This window comes from Lipomyces doorenjongii (genome assembly GCF_038497915.1).
Source record: "Lipomyces doorenjongii strain NRRL Y-27504 unplaced genomic scaffold V1508scaffold_30, whole genome shotgun sequence".
Lineage (NCBI taxonomy): Eukaryota > Fungi > Ascomycota > Lipomycetes > Lipomycetales > Lipomycetaceae > Lipomyces > Lipomyces doorenjongii.
This window is the reverse complement of record NW_027118097.1, coordinates 176,277-196,381: the sequence shown is the minus strand read 5'-3', so window position 1 is coordinate 196,381 and position 20,105 is coordinate 176,277. Positions and strand designations below refer to the sequence as shown.

General features: G+C 47.4%; 8 protein-coding genes across 8 annotated transcripts; 5 read left to right on the top strand and 3 right to left on the bottom strand.

Annotated features, from left to right (window-relative positions):
* Positions 1–26: 26 nt before the first annotated feature.
* Positions 27–1,514, bottom strand: V1508DRAFT_398007 (uncharacterized protein; the record flags this gene model as incomplete). Its single annotated transcript, XM_066938187.1, has 1 exon — positions 27–1,514. A coding segment is annotated over one exon (1,488 nt), but the record flags the coding sequence as incomplete, so codon positions are not given.
* Positions 1,515–2,062: 548 nt separating this feature from the next.
* On the top strand, positions 2,063–3,361 carry V1508DRAFT_159093 (Longin-like domain-containing protein). The gene is made up of 5 exons (XM_066936066.1): positions 2,063–2,209; positions 2,365–2,399; positions 2,472–2,581; positions 2,636–2,799; positions 2,871–3,361. The coding sequence occupies exons 1-5, from the start codon at positions 2,173–2,175 to the stop codon at positions 3,173–3,175; spliced, it is 651 nt and encodes a 216-aa protein (XP_066795384.1). The 5' UTR covers positions 2,063–2,172; the 3' UTR covers positions 3,176–3,361.
* Positions 3,236–4,724, bottom strand: V1508DRAFT_418991 (Elongator complex protein 5). The gene is made up of 2 exons (XM_066940538.1): positions 4,252–4,724; positions 3,236–4,200 (listed from the first exon to the last, which is right to left on the bottom strand). Exons 1-2 carry the CDS (start codon positions 4,556–4,558, stop codon positions 3,569–3,571), a joined length of 939 nt encoding a protein of 312 aa, XP_066795383.1. The 5' UTR covers positions 4,559–4,724; the 3' UTR covers positions 3,236–3,568.
* Positions 4,725–4,783: 59 nt separating this feature from the next.
* Positions 4,784–7,481, top strand: V1508DRAFT_439942 (uncharacterized protein). Its single transcript, XM_066942238.1, has 3 exons — positions 4,784–6,478; positions 6,537–6,686; positions 6,753–7,481. The coding sequence occupies exons 1-3, from the start codon at positions 4,851–4,853 to the stop codon at positions 7,126–7,128; spliced, it is 2,154 nt and encodes a 717-aa protein (XP_066795382.1). The 5' UTR covers positions 4,784–4,850; the 3' UTR covers positions 7,129–7,481.
* Positions 7,482–8,363: 882 nt separating this feature from the next.
* On the top strand, positions 8,364–10,088 carry V1508DRAFT_418988 (uncharacterized protein). The gene is made up of 4 exons (XM_066940537.1): positions 8,364–8,647; positions 8,696–8,854; positions 8,916–9,122; positions 9,173–10,088. The coding sequence occupies exons 1-4, from the start codon at positions 8,618–8,620 to the stop codon at positions 9,866–9,868; spliced, it is 1,092 nt and encodes a 363-aa protein (XP_066795381.1). The 5' UTR covers positions 8,364–8,617; the 3' UTR covers positions 9,869–10,088.
* Positions 10,089–11,692: 1,604 nt separating this feature from the next.
* V1508DRAFT_433080 (uncharacterized protein) lies at positions 11,693–15,747 on the top strand (the record flags this gene model as incomplete). Its single annotated transcript, XM_066941967.1, has 3 exons — positions 11,693–12,158; positions 12,205–12,493; positions 12,555–15,747. 3 exons carry the CDS (start codon positions 11,693–11,695, stop codon positions 15,745–15,747), a joined length of 3,948 nt encoding a protein of 1,315 aa, XP_066795380.1.
* Positions 15,748–16,978: 1,231 nt separating this feature from the next.
* V1508DRAFT_418983 (proliferating cell nuclear antigen, N-terminal domain-containing protein) lies at positions 16,979–18,551 on the top strand (the record flags this gene model as incomplete). The annotated part of the gene is made up of 3 exons (XM_066940536.1): positions 16,979–17,361; positions 17,425–17,487; positions 17,550–18,551. Coding segments are annotated over exons 2-3 (767 nt in total), but the record flags the coding sequence as incomplete, so codon positions are not given.
* Positions 18,466–19,587, bottom strand: V1508DRAFT_418979 (acyl-CoA N-acyltransferase). The gene has a single exon (XM_066940535.1). It carries the CDS (start codon positions 19,328–19,330, stop codon positions 18,593–18,595), a length of 738 nt encoding a protein of 245 aa, XP_066795378.1. The 5' UTR covers positions 19,331–19,587; the 3' UTR covers positions 18,466–18,592.
* Between the last annotated feature and the right edge of the window lie 518 nt (positions 19,588–20,105).

Below are 20,105 nucleotides of genomic sequence, written 5' to 3'. Positions count from 1 at the left end.
CGATCATCCCAGTTAGTCTCAATGGCCATTCGGCATCTCGCCAGATCCCCAAGGCACTCCAACCAAGTCCCCTCCTCTGTGGGAATAAATTCATAAAGACGCGTAAGAATCTTGTAAGTGAAGTAAATAAAGGACACGAGCGAATCAAAAGACTCTGGCAGAAATGCACGAAGAAGCTCGATCAACCTTGAAACGCCATTTTTCCACATTCGCGATGGGATCTTGTACTTTTTCGGCAAATTTTGAATAGCTGGCGTAGAATTCACCATGTGGCACGCAAATAAAAATTCCTCATACTCCTCAATAAGACGTTCATGAAGTTGAATAAGATCCCACCAAAGTAACTCATCAAACTCTGACTGGTGATTCCAGGCATATGCTTCCTGCTTCGTATCAATCTCGATGGATTGTCCCTCAAGGTACACAATTTTCCCATAAACTGATCGGACCTTCTGTTCTATCTCTTGCGGAGTGTCTCTGTGATATTCCAGCTGCGGGACAATTTTAGACCGCGTCGACTTGCTCACATTCTCAGAATTTGGATTTTTCAGAAGCATAATCTTTCCTGACTCGCGCGTATGGGACGCGGACGCAATAGCTGGTGCTGGTTCGTGGAGCTTATGAGATTCGGTCTGTCCGCCCCTGTGCCTAGTGTTCCTGTCTCGTCCACGACGTCTTCCGCCACCTCCAGCATTATTTGGCGATCCCATTTTGACGCTATTCCCCCCAACTATCTCCTCAATCTCTGAGTCAGGATTATATAACTTCCCACCGAAACGGCGGTTGATCTCATGACCTCCAGTTTGAGAGCCGGTGGTTGCATTATCGTTTGCTTTTGCTTCGCGAGCATTTCCCTCACGATCGCTATCCCCTCGACGTTTATTTCGACGATCACGATCGCGATTTCTGCGCCGTCCTCCGCCAACGCCAGTATTTCCATGGTTACTACCGGATTCATCTTTGTTCTGCTGAAGATGAGTCTGTGACTGAGGTTTTGTGTACGCCGGTATAGGATCTGTTTTCGGATCATACAGCTGCCTTGGGCCTGATGGCAATTCGCCACTAGACATCAAGCCATATGCTGGGGTCACGGCATTGACATTAGCAAGAGTAGACCCACTAGCTGTCATGTTCGGGTGAACCTCGCCGCTTTCATCAAGAGCCTGAAGTGGCAACGATCGATCATAATCCGGATCTTTTTGGTCTTGCTGCCCAAATCCTGAACCTGTCTGTTGATAAGCCCGTCTGTTCCGCCGGCGCAATGCACCTTGCTGCTTGTTATTTGCACTAGCGCTTGACGAAGTGTTCGGTTGACCGGACGAGCTGTGGGGTGCCGGAATCCTCGCATTTGGAAAAACATAGTACTGACCGCTGGTATTGTACGTCCCTCCAAACGGCACCCTAATCGTACCAGTCTGCAGCAGTGCATCGTCCGCAGCGCCATGCTGCTGCTGCTGTTGTTGTTGTTGTTGTTGTTGTTGTTGTTGCTGCTGCTGCCGTTGATGATGATGCATCGTATAAACGTTGTTCAAACCACAGTAAAGGCGATTTCAACCATCTGCGCGTAAATTTCGGTTCTGCTCCTATATTCTAGTGATTGTGAAGAAGGTTGTCCGAGCAGAGATGGTACGGTGCACACCGGGGAAGATTCTGAACTCAACAGCAGCAAATATAAACGACTTAAGTCTGCACTCTAAAAGCGCTCTGGCGCTAAATTTTCTGCGTCGAAGCCTCCTGCATCTGATTTTCAAGCAAGGTAGGACTCGTGGAATCGTAAGGTGCGAGCTGAAATGACTATATATTGTCGCGTTGAGCTAATTAAGCAGCAGTTTGAGTCTCAATGAGATGACGAAGCCCAGAGCGCGGATGGTCGGTCCGCTGTCAACCCGGTCACAAATTCACAAGTCACTTTTATCTCACATTGAGCCGCGCCGTTCGAAGCTTAGTCTGAGCCACACTACCGGAATTCCTAGTTGGCTGGAGATGTGGCGGTGTTATAAGTGATCTAGGTGTACATTTTCTACGCTCTGGCATTTCGGCTGATAGCTACGTCAGCGGTATTGACAGATTTACACAACAGTATCAGTCTTTGAGACAGAATCACTGAGATCTGGTTTGGATAAGACGACTAGGAAGCTATAGCTTGGTGATTTGTCCCCAATAACAGCCACCATGATTCGCTCTACGACAATCGTGCGTTTAAATGACAGTGAGTACTATGCCTTCACTACAGAAACCGCCTGGTCGTCATTGTGTCGCCATATATCATATGTCAACAAGAACATATTAACAGATAAATGCAATTGATCGGACTTTGCGGGTTGATGGTAGTTAGACATTGCTTATGCCAACAACTTCTTGTAGAACTTCCCCTCGCAGCGTCGACAGATGATTCACAAGTATGTTTTATGGGCACGCATATGTGATGAATATCCATTCTGTAGGTAAATCGTACTTCTGACGCAAAATAGGATCAAAGTGATTTAGCAAAATATACTACAGAAGAGAAGGAGATTATCCGAAAACTGAACGAGACATCTGAGCCCCGGGCGTCTATTGAATCTGGTCCTTATAATCACCAGTATGTCTGTCTCGTATTTCATTTGTGTCTCGGAGGCTGTACTGAGATTTATAGTTACTTAATTGCAAATGGGCTCATTTATATAACAATCTGCGAGAAATCTTATCCTCGCAAGCTTGCTTTCACATACCTAGATGAGCTCGACAGAGAATTCATCAATTCATACGGACATAGAATCGACCAGCCTGATCTTCGTCCTTTTGCTTTTATAAACTTTGGTGAGCGTTTATAGGATCAAGGATGTACTTGCGGTTGCGACCAAAATTACTAATAATAACCGTTCCTTCAGACAACTTTATCCAGAAAACCAAGCGCGTTTACGAAGACAGCCGGACATCAGTCAATCTTGATAAGCTCAATTCAGAATTACAGGATGTGACGCGCGTTATGACCAAGAACATTGAAGACCTTCTTTACAGAGGGGACAGTCTCGATCGCATGACCAACCTGTCGTCGTCTCTACGGGCTGAGTCATCCAAATACAGAAAGGCCGCGAAACAAATCAATTTTGATGCTATGATACGACAGTATGCGCCGGTGGTTGGTGCGTCACTGATTTTCGTGTTTCTTGTGTATTGGATATTTTTGAGATAAACGATCAAACTGAGTGTAATGCATGATAAGGGCCTCCGTCTTAGACCGTGAAATCACGATGTATGGATGGCTTTCAGTGACGACTTACTAACGATACAAAATGCAGAAGCTTGTAACCGGGTTTGTATGAATTATCACTTTAAATATAGTACATTGCTCAGAATAATGTCACTGCTTTTCTGATTCCTGTACACAAATGACCCACTGGTATATAATTATGTCCAGCCTTCCTTGGCACAAATTACCTAGACCTATATCTTACATGTCGACGACGCTCGATGCGCCGCCTTGCGCCGTACGGCGCGGAAGACCACTCAAATAGTGACCACAGGTAGGGAGCATGCTGTGACCGACCAATCCTTAAAGACTATATGAAAATTCAAGTGATGTTTGTCAAAACGGATCCTCGTAAGGGTCCTCTTCGTCATAATCGTCTTCCTTTTCAAACTCATATACAATTGCTCCTCCGACAACCGGTTCAGTCATGTCGCCCTGTTGTGCCTTCAGATATGGTAGCTCAACATTATCCCTTGCAATTCTCTGTTTCTCAGTGGTGCCGAGATTGAACGTCGTGAGATCCTTTAGTAACGCATCATCGCCTTGTTCCGTGGTTCCACCCGAATCGCCAGCAGTCGTGGACGTCGGAATGAAAGTGAGAGTATGAGTGGTAAAATCAAATTTAAAGCTTCCCTGTACGGCCCGACCTGACTTCCTTCTGTGCAGAAACTCCAGTCTGCATTGTGCTGAATTCGAACCTAGTGGAAGTAAGAAGGTGTCAGACGCCAGGTCGTCTTCGTCGATGTCGATCTCGGGCTTAGGAGACAATTTGATGATCGTCGTAGCAAGATAGAGCAGCTGAGTTGTTGCAGATGGAGCATAAGACGGCGTCGGTAGAGCTGTGTATCCTGGCAACGGAAGGTGGGATATCGCAACTAGTGTTGACGCGGGTCGAATTAATGGAGCAATAAATGTGACCAGATCAACTGCAGCGACACCTGAGAGTGAATCCACGAGTATTAATGATTCTGCGTAATCCCAATTAGTAATTATGATCGACAGATTTTGTGTTTACTCACTCTGATCGCTCCGAAGTAGGCTAATGACTTTGTCATGAATCCTTTTATGTGGTAGGTGATTGCACGATACAAATTGCAAGCTCGAACACCTAATCCAGTCTAGCGATCCCGCAGGGGTTTCGAACGACAAAAATATGATCTGGAGCCCCTGTACGGAACCTTCTTTATTTCTGTGAATAAATTCTAACAAGAAATATTTTGCTGTCTGTTTAGGGGTGTCTAGGACAAGAACAAACGGGGACACGTCCTTTAAGCAAAGTAACCGGTTGAGCAGTAGAGGTGAATGCTGGGGAGGGTGATGCTGCATGTGGGGCTGGCAATCGAGCAATGTATTAAATCCGGTGCATGTACTTAGAGAATAGGTCTCAATTGCCCAGTATACTGGTCACTGGCTCGAGAATAATATCAAACATCAAATTGTCTGAGTTCGCAATTTTTTATTTTGAGATTGGATGCGCTCATTTGTGTCCGCCGTTACCCGTTTCCGGCGTTTTCCCGAGAACCCAAATCAACCATAGAAAAATTTCCCCACACTAGCTCACTTGACATTCCACCGCACTATTGCTGGCCCCGCGCTCTTAACACAGACAATAGGAGCCATGCCGCGTCCGACGTTCACCGTCACCGCAGTGTGGAGATCCTGCACGCATGTAAAGCAGCCGAAGCCCGCCACTGGATTGTTCGTGATAGGAGCCGGTATCTCGAGACGAACACTGGCGACTGCTGCCAAAGTTCCGCAGAATTTGACCGAGAAAATCGTTCAGAGGTATAGTGTTGGGCTACCTCAGGGAAAATATGTTCGAGCAGGTGATTTCGTTACAATTAAACCTCAGCATTGCATGACTCACGACAATTCATGGCCCGTCGCAATGAAATTCCATGGTCTAGGGGCCACTAAGGTCTATGATGATCGCCAAGTGGTATTAACGCTTGACCACGATGTTCAGAACAAGTCACCCAAGAATCTCGAAAAATACGCGAATATCGAAAGTTTTGCTCACAAGCATGGAATTGATTTCTATCCGGCAGGGCGAGGAATTGGCCATCAGATTCTTGTTGAGGAAGGATATGCTTTTCCAGGCACTCTCACAGTCGCCTCAGACTCACATTCCAATATGTATGGTGGCGTCGGTTGTTTAGGGACCCCTATGGTCCGGACGGATGCGGCAGCTATCTGGGCAACTGGCCAGACTTGGTGGCAGATCCCTCCGGTAGCCAAGGTCGAACTTCGTGGTCGTCTCCCATCTGGTGTGTCTGGAAAGGATGTTATTGTCGCACTCTGTGGTGTTTTCAACAAGGATGACGTTTTGAATCATGCCATTGAGTTTGTTGGCGATGCCATTCCGGATCTCACTGTTGACGACCGTCTCACCATCGCAAACATGACTACCGAATGGGGTGCTTTGTCTGGTCTGTTTCCAGTTGACGAAGTCCTTATTAACTGGCTTCGTTCCCGAGTGTTGAGACTTCCTCAGCCACACCCACGGGTATCGTCGGATCGCGTCGAAGCTCAGGCCGACCTTTTACACATTGGCGACCCTATCTTGTCACCATCTGAAGATGCCATCTACGCCAAGCATTTAGTCCTCGATCTATCCACTCTCGCCCCATATGTTTCCGGCCCTAATTCCGTGAAAGTGATGAATTCTCTAACAGACCTTGCTAAGCAAGACATCGCTATCCAGAAAGCGTACCTCGTTTCTTGCACCAACAGTCGTCTGTCTGATATCCAGGCTGCTGCTAAAGTCGTTAGGGGACGCAAGGTCGCTCCTAGCGTAGAATTTTACATCGCCGCGGCAAGCTCAAATGTCCAGGCTGATGCTGAGGCTGATGGTGCATGGAACACATTACTCGAGGCAGGGGCGAAACCACTCCCAGCTGGCTGTGGCCCTTGTATTGGCCTAGGAGTCGGTCTTCTTCAAGATGGAGAAGTCGGCATATCTGCTACGAATAGAAATTTCAAAGGTCGAATGGGTAGCAGAGACGCCCTTGCATACTTGGCGTCGCCGGCAGTTGTCGCTGCGTCGGCTGTACTGGGAAGAATCGGCTCACCTGCTGAGGTCGAAGGTGGTCTGGTTTCGAACAATTTGCAGCTCGTCAGCGCGGAGCTTCCTGTCGACAACAGTGGCGCCGCGGCCGAGGATGACGCTGCTGCTCCCACACAGGTTTTGGATGGTTTCCCAGCGTTGATTGAAGGAGAGCTTGTCTTCTGCGATGCCGACAACATGTAAGATTAAATTCTTGATGCCATTTTGGGGTGTTCAGATACTAACGTAAACTTTCAGCAATACAGACGGTATCTATCCCGGAAAGTACACATACCAAGATGACGTCACTCGTGATAAAATGGCCAAGGTCTGTATGGAAAACTACGATGCGTCATTTGGTAGCAAGACATACGCTGGTGATGTCATTGTCAGCGGCTTTAACTTCGGGTATGACATACATAGTTGTGTGTATTTCGACTTCATGCCGTCAGTAAATGCTGACAATATTTATAGAACTGGCTCGTCTCGTGAACAGGCGGCTACTTGCATTCTTGCCAGGGACATTCGTCTCATCGTCGCGGGCTCGTTCGGAAATATTTTTTTTCGCAACAGTATCAACAACGCCCTTCTCACACTCGAACTACCAGCCCTAATCTCACTATTGCGCGAAAAATTCAAAGCCTCGGAGCCGGAACTCACGCGACGAACCGGCTTATTCATTAAATGGGACGTTCGTAATGCACGTGTTCAGATTCGAGAAGGTGCAGAACCCGACGCGAGAGTCGTTTTGGAGCAGAAGATCGGTGATCTTGGACCAAATCTCCAGGATATTATTATCCAAGGCGGTTTAGAGGGCTGGGTGAAGAACGAGATTTCCAAGAGCGCATAATATTGCGGCAATATTGAGGCAGTGTAGAGTTAGTGTGAGTGACACCGTTCCATAAATTAGGGGCCACGTTCATAGATATCGATATTTACTGTTTATACAATTATGCATTCATCTGTAATCGGGCGGAATAGAATAGTTTAAAGTTTCAAGTTGGCGGGTTTCGTTTTATAAGCATATTGATCGAAAGTACCCTGACAAGAAATGTACAAGTCCGAATCAATAATAGTGTGTGTGTCGCATGGCCCGACACGATACTCTGCGGCGTTATCTACCGTGCTGTGGTGCATTTAAAAGTACAACACAGGAAGTGTTTTATATGCAGTTTTATCACATCGACTCAATCTTCATTCGGTATTTGGTGTCTATGTTCAATCAAATTCTCCATTGACTACTTTTATGTCAACTACACGCGCACATTTTTTTCACTCCGCAGTGATTCGCTGTCAGGGTCAGGGTTGATCTCACTGATGCCGCGTGTCGCGTTGCCTTGGCCGCCACCCCTGAACTAATTGTGCAAAATAAGAATAGGCCTGGTGATAACTCCGAAGATAACAAATTGCACATTTCCCCATGTCTAGCTCATCCAGTTTTGTATTATGACATTAGCATCAATGCTTAATCAGGTATAAAAACCGCTTTTTGAATAGACCGCGGACGTTCTGGTCGTTCCATACCTTTAGTTGTTACGAGACCATTTCCCCGTGCATGTGGTGGCTCGCTAATCAGAGCCGCAAAGTTTGATAAAGTATTTTCCCCGCATTGAAGCACTTCTGCTCGGAACGATTTTACCACTTCTGTGGAAAGTTGACCGAGGCAATTTTTGCTGACCATTCCATACTTCTCGGACAAATCTAGACAGATTCCTGCCTGTCGAGCTACAGAGGAATATGAGTATCGCGTTCTCTTGCATTAGCGGCCACCAAACCCCGGATTTTGAACTTGGGAACAAAATGCCGAGACCAGGGTTTCGTATCGCGTTCGGTATGACGTCATGCTCGATCATGCACAGAGGAATCACAGGGGCCCGCAGATCAAATCCGTTATTGAGCAAAAAAGGGACAAAAAGAGCCCACGTAGGAAATATTAAATGGCGCATTAAATATGCTCCTAGCTCAGATACCGAGATGTCGCCGAAAGATATCCAGCGACCGCCGGCAAGTGCGGGGCAAGGTTCGCCAGACCAACCTCTTGCCATCAACGTGGACGAACTAGACAACCTAACGGCCGACCCCGACCTTGTCCAATCGCCGGTAGTTAGCCAATCTGTTATGTCACGCCCGCTCGTTCCCACGCTCTGGAACAAGGCGCAAACCGCGTCCTTCTCAATTGGAAACCGATATAAATATCACATCGCTACCCACATTGCTTCCCACATCGCTACCCACAACCTGCCCCCTCCGGCGCCGATCTTCCTCTAACTCCAATTCCATTCAGTCTCAACAGGTGGCAGTTATTTTGTATCCATTTCAATAGCCTCTAAATACTAGCAATGGTCAAAGTTTTAGCAGTTTTGTATAAGGTGAGTGATGCACCATACTTCGGCGGAATTCAGTCTAACGGATAACAGGGTGGCCAGCACGCTAAGGACGAGCCTCGCATGTACGGGTGTCTCGAGAACGAACTTGGTATCCGTGAGTGGCTTGAATCACATGGCCACTCCTATGTTACCACGGACTCGAAGGAAGGCGCAGATAGTGTCCTTGACCGCGAAATTGTCGATGCGGAGGCAAGTAGCCTATTATACTCTCTTTAGCTGAATGCTAGAATGGACTGACACAAATTTGCAGATTGTAATCACAACTCCCTTCCATCCGGGTTATATTACTCGTGAACGAATTGAGAAAGCCAAGAACCTCAAGTTGTTAGTTACTGCTGGCGTCGGCTCTGACCACATTGACTTGGCTGCGGCCAATGAGCGAAAAATTACAGTAGCTGAAGTAACCGGATCAAATGTGACCTCTGTCGCTGAACATGTCGTCATGACAATCTTGGCTGTATGTATAGCGTGCTGTTTGTTGACTATTGATGCTAAAAAGTGCGCCAGCTCGTTCGGAATTTCGTGCCGGCTCATGAGCAGATAATAGATAATGAGTGGGATGTTGCAGCTGCTGCAAAGAATTCTTTTGATGTTGAAGGTAAAATCATCGCTACAATCGGCGCTGGTCGTATCGGTCAACGAGTTCTGAAGCGTCTAATTGCCTTCGAACCCAAGGAGCTTCTTTACTACGACTACCAGGGTTTATCTCCGGAACTTGAAAAAGAACTTAACGTCCGTCGCGTCGACTCCCTCGAAGAGCTTGTCTCTATGGCGGACGTCGTAACCGTCAACTGCCCGCTTCATGAGTCCACATATGGCTTGGTTAACAAGGATTTGTTGGCGAAGTTCAAGAAAGGCGCTTGGCTTGTCAACACTGCCCGTGGTGCAATTTGTGTCAAGGAAGATGTCGCCGCAGCACTCAAGTCTGGTCATCTCCGTGGATATGGTGGTGACGTCTGGTTCCCGCAGCCTGCCCCTGCCAATCACCCATGGAGAGATATGCGTAACCCGTACGGAGGTGGTAACGCGATGACTCCTCACATCTCCGGTACTTCGATTGACGCCCAGGTCCGATATGCGCAAGGTACTAAGAACATCATCGAGACTTACTTAAAGGGCACTAAGGATTACCGTCCTCAAGACTTGATTGTCATCGATGGACAGTATGCTACCCGCGCATACGGCGCCGATAAGAAGGCGTAGAGTAAACACTGTCATGACGCAATCCAAACTATATCTCCTTCATGTCTATTGATATAATTTGTTATGATGGATATGATAATGGCAACTTCTCATGTAGCATAAGTTCGCATTCTTCAGAGAGGATATTCTGTTGTACCTGTCTACTACATAATCGCAAAGGATTAGTGCGTTATATGTTTTGCAAATACACCGATTAGACATGGCTGATCATGGATTATACCTACATTGCATACAATAGTATTTCTGTGACTTCGGAGTAACATGAGGAGAGATAAAAACCGGCTCCAATTACCGACGTCGCGTGAAATACTTTCATCCCACAGAAAAAGTACCATTTTGTCCACGTAGAGACGTGGCTTTTCAAGTAAATACTCACAAAGAGCCTCAAGGATAGGTAGGAGGCGTGATGGACCGAGGGCGTCAACCACCATTGGGAGGCGCTCGACTGGTGCCAAAGCAGCGAAGATCGGAGCGGATTGTTTTAATGGCGCGGTCGCTGCAACTGGCGACTTCAGCTATCAGGGTTGTTTTCAGCGTCTTACTTAGGATCATGTCACGTATGAGGTCATGCTGCGAGGTTGGGAGCCATGTCTGCTTTGCAGCCTGTAAGAAATCTGGCAGGAAATCGGTAGATTTGACAACGAAGTTAGAGGTAAGAATACGCTTAGAAAAGGCTACGTTGGCTACTTCCCTTTCCGCGCTGTCTCACGTGATGATATCGGCATGACTAGAAGTGAAGTACTTAAAATAAATGATTGGTGCCGGCCGTGCGTGGAATTAGCACGTACTGTCAGCCCAGATCGAGAACAGAAATTCTGCTCCTTGACCAAAAAGCGCCTCGGCTGCATTTTGCTAAGCGTGATGCTATGTATCCAGTCTGACATTATGTATATCTACCCGTATATTTGCGTCCTCTTGTATTAGACGGCCACCAAACCCCGGATTTTGAATTTAGGAACAAAAGGCCGAGGTCTTGGTGGTACCATCCTGCATGCTTTGGACTTGCGTCGGGAGACCTAGATACTTTGTTGTGCATCATTAACGTAGTTCACTACCAGCGTAGAAGCCCTGCAATCAACCGGGGTCGCCATAAACATGCACGGGGGGAGGTCTTGCCACCATTCCATCATACGTGACGAAGCAAGGTATCATCACAAAGGAGGTTAGTCTGAGCAACGATTTAGCCTCAACTCGCTAGCGGATGGGTGTTCGCCAGGCATTCGAAGAAGCCCTGTTCCCACGCTGTCGGCCCTTCCAGGCTTCCAGAACTGTCATAAAATACACATTGAGCATTTATCGTCTGAACTGCCATGCCACTGCTGCTACGGCTCAACAAAATATAAAGGGTGCTGCACCCGCAAACAATATTTGTCGTGATTGGGTGATCCATGATAAATTTTGATGCCCCTGAACCATTCCTACGGGCTAATAATGTCTGAACTGAGGCATCGCGCCAGGAAAAGCTAACCGCGTCCTGCAGATCTTACATATGTCCTCCCCCATACAACAGATTCACAATTGCGACGACGTGTCGCACTGTGCCTAGACTAGGATATCTTCCTTTAATTTGCTGATACGTCTACCGCGTGATCTCGTTCACAGCAGTCCCCAATCTATTCGAGCTACATTCCTGAAAGCCATGTGGGTGCCTCATCCCAAAAAAGTGTCTCGCGGTTCTGTTTTCCTGATATACCCCCATATACTCCTTGAGCTTTGCCTTCCCTTGACTCCTCTTTACTTTCTGCACTTGACCTACACTATATATCGCAATCCTTGAAGTTACAATTCTAACACCTCGTCTCTGTGATCGTCCCAATCAACAAGATGCCCGGCTTCTTCCGCGGTTTTCGACCGTTGGACGCAATGCGGAATTTCGCGTCTCCGCTCACACCCGTAAGCACTGGTCCTGGTTCACCTCTCGATTCAGCCCATGATATTATCAGTGATCTTCCCCGATACTCACCAGACGACATATGGGCACGTACATCGATATCTCTCGATGTGGCCGACCGCTTCATCGGTCTTGCAATTGACGAAATTAAATTACGCGGCGTGCTGGAACCATTAGTGCTATTGCCATGCCGACCCACTTACGATCTTATCGAAGCTAAGCGTTTCGTTCACCGAATATTTTACGAGGCTGATGCGTTGGTCTCATCAGAAATCCAGCGCGAGATCAAGCTTTCGGACATCTTTGTAATTGTAAGCGCGTTGAAGTGGGTCTGGGCGCGTATTCCCGGTGGAATTGTGACATGGGATGTATACGAATTGTTTAAAGCGGGTGAAGAAGGTACGGCGCGATTTTCACTCTTATCGTCCTGTTCTAACAATAGTAGATACCGGCAGGGCCCAGAACGCGTTCAAGATGATTATCCCCGTTGCAGCTGACTCGCCCGCACGATCACGTATTATTTTCAATTTCTTCGACTTGCTGTCGGCTCTCGCATCGCACTGGAAAACGTCGGGTATGGCGGGACGCAAAATCGCGCGTTTGGCTGCTTGGTGGGCATTCTCTCTGAGCGAGGATATGGTCCGTCTTGTGGAAGAGAGCGACAATGTTAATGGCGCTGTTGGTGGTTCCCAGACGAGGCCAACGTTTTCAGAAGGATATAAAATCTGGTCAAAGTAAGTGATTTCAGATGTCTATCGCTTACGCAAAGCAGTCTTTAACCAGCCAACATTACAGGGCGGCCGATGCTTCCGCTCACTTATTCTTTGGATATCTGCGCTCGCAGTCGGCCTCTCCCACTGCAACTTTAGCATCTATCTCTCCACTGCCCATCACTCTGAGCACATTGCTTTCATCAACCCCTTATCCGCCAACAATTTCGACCTCCTCCTCGTCGACAGACGCGTTACTCTTGTCTGCTTTTGTGAAAGGTTACTCGTCCTCCCCAAGGCACATCCTTGACCGATTCCATGGTCTCGCTCGTCGCAATCCTAATGTTGGTGACGTCTCAGCCAACGACGCGGCCGTCGAAGCCTTCCTTTACGCGTCCCAGTGCTCCTCAACGGCTGGGGTCGACAGCTTCTTGACTGATGAATTCACAAAAATTCTGAACGATGTGTGCTCATATATTTCCGACTCCAACGAGAAGTCCTCTTCTACGTGTACGGCGAATGTTAAGCCAATATCTCCGTACGTATCTCTGAAGGCGAAAAAGTCCAATATCGAATCAGCACAATCAATTTGTTCAGAAGAATGGGCACATTTCAAGGATTACGGTTTTTGGAATGACGCCGTTCGCGATTCTCCAAATTCGGATACCGATGCGACTGAACGACAACCTCGCACTCGAAACACCAGTGGCTCATCCAAGTGGTCTACTGAAAGCTCTACCGGACCGGAAACACCACCTACAGCTAGTAGCTGGTCACAATTTATATCTCGCGGGTTCCCAACAGAGTCGTGCCCAACGCTTTCGAACCCAGGGCTGTCGTTACCATCGGCCGAACTGTTATTCCGCGCCCCATCCCGACGCAAACCTCAGCCACCGAGAGCACTCGAGGCCGAATCAGATGTATCTATTCAGCAGTCTCTAGAAATTGCCAAGTTGCCGCTTGACGATGCTTATTGGTGGACTTGGTTGTGTGCACACGGTCCTGAAGAGCTAAGCAGTCGACAGTCTATCTTCTCCGCTCATGTTATTGTAGAGTTTGACGCAGCTGTTTCCGAGATTTCGAACGTTTTGTCTGATCTGAAATGCAAGGATCGTTTTGTCGTCTTCGAAGAGAGACTTAGTGCAAAATCTGTGTTGCAAGATCGGACCCTATCTCAAGTTAGGGCGGCGCACGGCCGAAATAATCTTCGTCGCCTTGCATCACGAAGCTTTATGTTTCACAATCGAACCGAGTCCACGGTCGTTGTTGCCACTGCCGCTGCAGCGGCTGGTGTAAAGTTGCGGGATCGCCCGTCGTTGTTGTCCCTTTATCGTGAATATCAGTCATTGAACGCTGCACCAAGTGCGCGGACTGTGAATGTAGTGAGTGCTGCAAGCCCTGGTGAAGAGAGAGTCAAACGATTGCGAGAAGCGGTGTATGCAGCTGCAAGTAGTTCACAAACTGCTAGAGTCAAGCCAGACGAAGGAGGGGACCTGAGTTGGGCAACCTCTAAAGAGCCCAGACGCGCTCTCCAGGAAGAAATGCAGTGGTATGAGCAAGCTCGATGGAAGCATCACGTTTCTATGGTCATTGAGGTGGAAGAAGAGATTTCAAAGGCTCTTCAGTGGGCTAATAGCGATCGCAAGGAACCGATGGCACCATTGCAGCTCGCCCGGCCCGACAGGATGCTACCTACGCCTCCTTCGTCACCGATGCCTCAACGGACATCGACTACGATCCACGTCGCAGACGTGTTACAGGAAACATCTTTTCCGTCTCCAATGACATCAACTTTTAGAAACCGTGGATCTTCTGTTCGTAAACGGAAGAAATTGACATTAAAGGGAAGCGGCGCCCTGTTACGGCGTGAGGCTGTTTCCAGCGATACGAATGTTCCTTCCCCCGCGACTACCACTGTCCCGGTTCCTTCTAGTATCAGCATAGTCACCACTATTACTGATGTAGCCAAGGATAGCGTGAAAAATTTCGGGTCCGACAGGGTGAAAGGATTTATGGCAAAATTTATGGGTAGGTCTGGCACTAAGGACAACCACTCACCTTCTTCGGAGAGTGCGGTTAGACAGCTGCCGATAGGTACATCCGATATTTACAATGTTCCGCGCAGACAGAGGTCGGCAGTATGGAAAGAGCTTGAATCTCGTGAACTGTTGGTTATGAAAGCCGAACCGCTGAGATCTTCTGTCCCTGGGTCTGAGCCGGACGTGGAAGTATCGTCGACCGATATCTCAATGAAGTCAGGGTCCGATGTTGAAAATTCCATACGCACATCTGTCGCAGACCTTCAATTAGGTATTTGTCGGGAGGATGAAGTGCTCGCGGAGTCCTCGATTTCCCAGAAGCACCAATTGCCTCCTCCCCCAGTTCTCACACCCGCGACCTCAGGGCATTTCCCACAGCCAGCTACGATTAAGCAGGAAGCCACGTTATCTGAGGTGCCTCCTTCTTCCCGCCAAGGTGCACTGCTTGCGAGATCAAGTACATTAGCCCAAAGGTCCAGTTCATTGGCGCCCAATTTTGTGAGTGCTGCTCCTCATCCTGGCGTAACAAAGAGAAGACAAGCTCAGCGTCTATCACCACGAATGCCGAGTCAGGTGCAGTTCCCTGAAAGTTCAATCATGATTCAACCGATTTTTCCGTCTGTTATGTCCGGCCCTGTATTGCCGTCACATCACCTTGGGCGACGTGCTCCGGCACTCGGAACTCCTCCGCCATTCCCACCACCTCCAGTGCCACATATGGATTCTCGGCGAGTTCAGAGGTTTTCCCAGTCATTGGTTCAGGCGACTGGTCATGAGACTGGCATGGTTCCAATTCACGGTGTGCGATCTAGCGTGTCTAAGAATATTCAGTATTCCCGGCGTCCGTGTGCATCAGCTGTAATTGCCCCACTAACCACACGATCAGAATATCCTGCCCAGGGCTCACCCCGATGGGCAACTATCACAGCCGATGTTAGAGATCGGGCGCGTAAAAATCAGTGTCAGCAACAGCAACAACAACAACAACAACAACAACAACAGCAGACGCCATCCTTTATTCGTCCGAGGCCCCAACCGTCACCGGGGAATGGGCTGATGGCGTCGTCGTATGCGTTATCTGGCATAGCTTCGAGGGATGCTTTGTGGGAAAGTGATACGCCCGCCACAGACATGATAAGCACAAACTTCTCGATGTCTCAACCTCTACAAGTCCCTATGGGCGAGAGGAGACGCAAGCAAGTTCCGACGTTTGGCGATAGTCGTAATGATAGAGGATAAGGGGTTCAAGGTATGGTTTTCAAAACTTCCCCTCGTTTATGGCTTTGTCGTTTTTGGTACGATATATTTACTCGATCCGAACTTCAAAATGGGTAATGGATTTCATTTATGATGGATTGATGAATAGGCAATGGATACAACACTTGTGCAAATGAATAATTGGAGTGATTTTGGTGTTGTACCGGCAACGTGGGATATCATTTGTATATTAGTGTTTGCGAAAGTCAAGGAAGGTTGATCATATTATAATTATTACTTTTATAGCAAATTGATATATATATAGACATCTACTAGCACTTACGGAAGTAGAGAGAAGTAATTATTGCTACGGCTATAGTTATCAACCAATCCTAAGAGTAGTTGGGGACACGGCAGGGCTGTTTCGTTTCAACAGGATTTATGACAAGTTCGTCGACCTTAGGGACCATCAATAGTAGCATCCATTCATTCGTATATATTGGCGTCGATTCGGTGCCTCTATATGAACAGATGGGGACTGGAAGATAGAACAGGTTAGTACAGCGAGTAGGGCCACGTAGTAAGCCTTCTGTATAAAATGCGTTACAGTAGTTGCATTGATCAGTAGAGTAAAGCCTTGATCGTCTTTGTGGCTATTGCAAAGTTCATCTTGGGACTCCACGCTGCCGACCGTGGACATCGTTTCATCTTCGTCGTCGTCCGTTGTTGTTGTAGTCATTTGATAGTTTTCGTCGTCATCCATAAACCTGTCGAAGCCTTCCAAAATCTCCTGAACATATGCACCAATTAGTTCGCAACGGCAACCGTCGCCAAAAGGCTGTAGTTCTCGATCGCTACTTTCTCCATCTTTATGTGCCGCCACGTCATTGTCCTCGCATTCTTGACTAACCAGTGCCGGAGAGCCCGCCTTAGATTCAATTTCATCATCGCTGTCTGGAACACACCCAGTCAAAGACGGTGTCTCGACCCACAATTTGCGTCGCTTATATTCAAACGGTGGTGCGAGATTTGGCATTGGCATTTCGGTCCTCCGCGGAGATTGTTAGTGATCCCATGCGGGACACCAACGCACGAAACTTGATGTCGATTGACACGCAGTTGAATGTAGTTACTGCCCTTACCCTACCTAAAGATCGTTAGAGTAGAATGACGTCTCTCCCATAAACGGGGTGATACACATACATTTAAACCATATCTATAGCCAGTTTGCGTATTGAAACGCGTCTTTCACGCGTCCTGTCATTCAATTTAGACTCAGAGCGGAAAATTGACGGGCATGAGTTGCAGATTCTGGCGCCCACCGCAACTTACCGACTTTTTGTTCTCGTGTTGTATTCTCTAAGTGTCATTACCATCAAAACCGCGTACTTCTGTTTGTATTTTGGTGGACAATACTCAAATTCTACTAGTCAATTTATTGGACTGAGGCATTTTATTTACATTTAATCAAGGTGAGTTCTATTTGATGATCGCTTGCTTCTGAACGTGTTCCGTTCGCCACGGTTCATATTACGCGTATTTGTCAGATCCCGGCCCTATGACGAGAATATTTGGAATGGTATTAGTGAAAATCGGAATGATCGTATAGCACCATTATTCGTTAGATAGTATCTGAGGGCCTTTCGCTTTGAAAATGTTTATATATTGTTCCACACGTTCTGAGCGAATCGAAGAGGATCATATGCTGACAGTTTACAGACATCCATATAATCAATCACAATGCTAGAAGGTAAACTTGAGCAGGCTTCTCTTTTTAAGAAGGTTAGTTCTAATTCTGATTTCCTATCTCATATCAAAGCAAAGTGATAACCAACGTCCTGTAGGTTGTCGAGGCCGTGAGAGAACTCGTTCAGGACTGCAACTTTGACTGCACGGAGAATGGCTTGGCCCTACAGGCAATGGATACGTCCCATGTCTCTCTTGTCTCGCTCTTGCTTACAGCAGATGGTTTCTCTGAGTACCGATGTGACAGAAATCTCGCTCTCGGCATCAATCTAGTTTCGTTGACGAAGATTCTTCGGTGTGGTAATAATGAAGATATCCTCACCCTTGAAGCTGGCGATTCGGCGGATTCTCTTGTTGTCCGATTCGAGAATACTCAGCAGGATCGTATGTCAGAATACGCTCTCAAGCTCATGGATATCGACCAGGAGCACCTTGGTATTCCAGAGACCGAATATGCTGCGAGTATCACTATGCCGTCGACTGAATTCCAGCGGATCTGCAGAGATATGCAGTCAATCTCGGAGAGTATTACTATTGACTGCACTAAGGGTGGTGTCAAGTTCACATGCGAGGGCGATATTGGCAGCGGCAGCGTCACTTTGAAGCCAAATTCGTCGGCTGACAAGCCCGAGTTGTGCACTAAGATTGATCTTTCCGAGCCCGTGAGCTTGACTCTGTCTACCAAATACTTGCTCAACTTCTGTAAGGCCACTGGTTTGTCTCAACAGGTTACTCTTAAGCTTGCCGATGAGAATCCGATCTTGGTTGAGTACCCCTTGTCGGCTGGTCACTTGCGATTCTACTTGGCTCCCAAGTTGGATGAGTGAAGCTATTAAATTTCGGCAGCATAAAAATTTACGTTATAGATAATTTGGGGGAGTGTGACTAAATGTATGGTCGAGTGGATGAGGGTATTCTGTATTTGTAATAGGAAATTGTCTTTGCAATGGTGTTATATATGTCTTGTCTTATTGTCTATGGTTTTGAATTGTCTGCAATAGTCCTGACTTCCTATCGTTTGTGTTTTCTGTTTTCATTTTTGAACCGTAATTACCTTAAATATTTACAAATCTAAATTGTTTTAAATATACAACGAGTACCATCATGCCCCCAATATCGTACAATACCGACGCCAGTAGCACTATATGTACATATCTCCGGCCCCCGAGCTTGCGCCGACTTCTTGATCACCTCCATTACGGGGACCAGTATCAAGTTCATTGGCAAGAACACAATACCGGATCGTACTCTCGACTTTCACTGGCAGTATTAGTCGGAAAGCATCGCTCGCATTCATGTAATATCTATGCATTCGCTTACTCCTAATAAATCCCATTCTCTCATACAAACGTATAGCGGACTCATTGTCGACTTCTGTCTCCAGTACAATCTCATCTGCGCCACCTTCTATCATGCAATCTATCGCAAGTCGAACAAGGTTGGTTGCTATGCCGCGACCTCGGTATTTGGTTGCAACAGCTAGCATGGCAATGTAGCCTCGTAGCTTCACGCCTCTATGCGATGCTAGCTTGCAAACAACGACGCCAACTAGATTATCCTCCTGTGTTTGCGTGCCGGCATCGGCTATGGACTTTTCTGCACTTGTTGGCTCTGTCAATGATTTTGTTGACGATGTTCGTACACCTGTGTCTAGGGCCAAAAAACATAAATGCGGCCATTGGTATATAAAATACCTATACACATATATACCATAAGGCTCCGACAAGTCTTGCGATATTAGTCGTCGGATAGCGGTTAGATCGCGCTCTGCCGTTTCCCGCGGAGCAACCGGTGAAGCTGAAGCATCGTCGTCTCCAGCCGCTGTCGCTAAAGGAACCGATGTCTGTGGGGGCTCGTATTTTCGGTATATTATCGGCATTGTTTGGTGATTTGGTTAAAATCAGCATTAGTAGTCGACAAATGTCATTGAACGCTTTAGATCGTGGCAATGAAATCTTCGACACAAAAAACCGTGGGGGATGTAAACATCACCTAATTACCTCCAACCCTCAAAAGTACCAGCGGGCCGAGGTATAGGACATACGCGAATGAGGCATCGAATCATTAGCTATATTTATTAGGCTCATCATTATTTAAGATGTTGTCATCTCGGTTGCTGGGGTCCACAGGCCTATCGGCAACTACTCGATCCTCGACAGGCTCATCGCTGGAATCTTCTACGTCGTCGCTTGGCCGACCGAGCACCGCAGCATCACCAAGTCAGCCCAGCTCGCCTCCAGAGATTACTACTGCTGAATTGATTTCGGATTTGTCAACGTTGTTCGCAACCGCGCAATCTAGTTCGCAATCATCTTCAGTGTGCAACGTGGTCTCATTGCCATCCTCATCAGCCAGCAGGAGAAGAGATGTTGACGAGGATCCGACACTGCACAAGGTCAGAGAGGTACTCAAATTTCAGTCAGTGATATCAGAAAAGCAAGCTCAGTTTCAGCCATCAGAACGGAGCGTGAACGGCGCTATAAGTCCACCGCCTGCAATATCCAACGCACGATCAAGAAAGGGCGGTATGCAGCCCGAAGATGCGCTAGAGTTGGCTGTTGCAGAGGTCGAGAGGGATGTTTTGATGATGCTAGATCGCATGAAGCAGTCGGGATTGGATGTTAATGGAAGCAGTATGTGACTTTCGAGGCAGG

Bases quoted from the DNA above. Each gene is read 5' to 3' on its own strand.
- V1508DRAFT_159093 (XM_066936066.1), top strand. From the start codon at position 2,173: ATGATTCGCTCTACGACAATCGTGCGTTTAAATGACA. The intron at 2,400-2,471 runs GTATGTTTTATG...GACGCAAAATAG, and splicing joins CGTCGACAGATGATTCACAA to GATCAAAGTGATTTAGCAAA. The intron at 2,582-2,635 runs GTATGTCTGTCT...TGAGATTTATAG, and splicing joins TCTGGTCCTTATAATCACCA to TTACTTAATTGCAAATGGGC.
- V1508DRAFT_418991 (XM_066940538.1), bottom strand. From the start codon at position 4,558: ATGCAGCATCACCCTCCCCAGCATTCACCTCTACTGCTCAACCGGTTA. The intron at 4,201-4,251 runs GTGAGTAAACAC...GGGATTACGCAG, and splicing joins CCTACTTCGGAGCGATCAGA to AATCATTAATACTCGTGGAT.
- V1508DRAFT_439942 (XM_066942238.1), top strand. From the start codon at position 4,851: ATGCCGCGTCCGACGTTCACCGTCACCGCAGTGTGGAGATCCTGCACG. The intron at 6,479-6,536 runs GTAAGATTAAAT...GTAAACTTTCAG, and splicing joins TTCTGCGATGCCGACAACAT to CAATACAGACGGTATCTATC. The intron at 6,687-6,752 runs GTATGACATACA...CAATATTTATAG, and splicing joins GTCAGCGGCTTTAACTTCGG to AACTGGCTCGTCTCGTGAAC.
- V1508DRAFT_418988 (XM_066940537.1), top strand. From the start codon at position 8,618: ATGGTCAAAGTTTTAGCAGTTTTGTATAAG. The intron at 8,648-8,695 runs GTGAGTGATGCA...AACGGATAACAG, and splicing joins TTTTAGCAGTTTTGTATAAG to GGTGGCCAGCACGCTAAGGA. The intron at 9,123-9,172 runs GTATGTATAGCG...AAAGTGCGCCAG, and splicing joins TCGTCATGACAATCTTGGCT to CTCGTTCGGAATTTCGTGCC.
- V1508DRAFT_418979 (XM_066940535.1), bottom strand. From the start codon at position 19,330: ATGCCGATAATATACCGAAAATACGAGCCCCCACAGACATCGGTTCCT.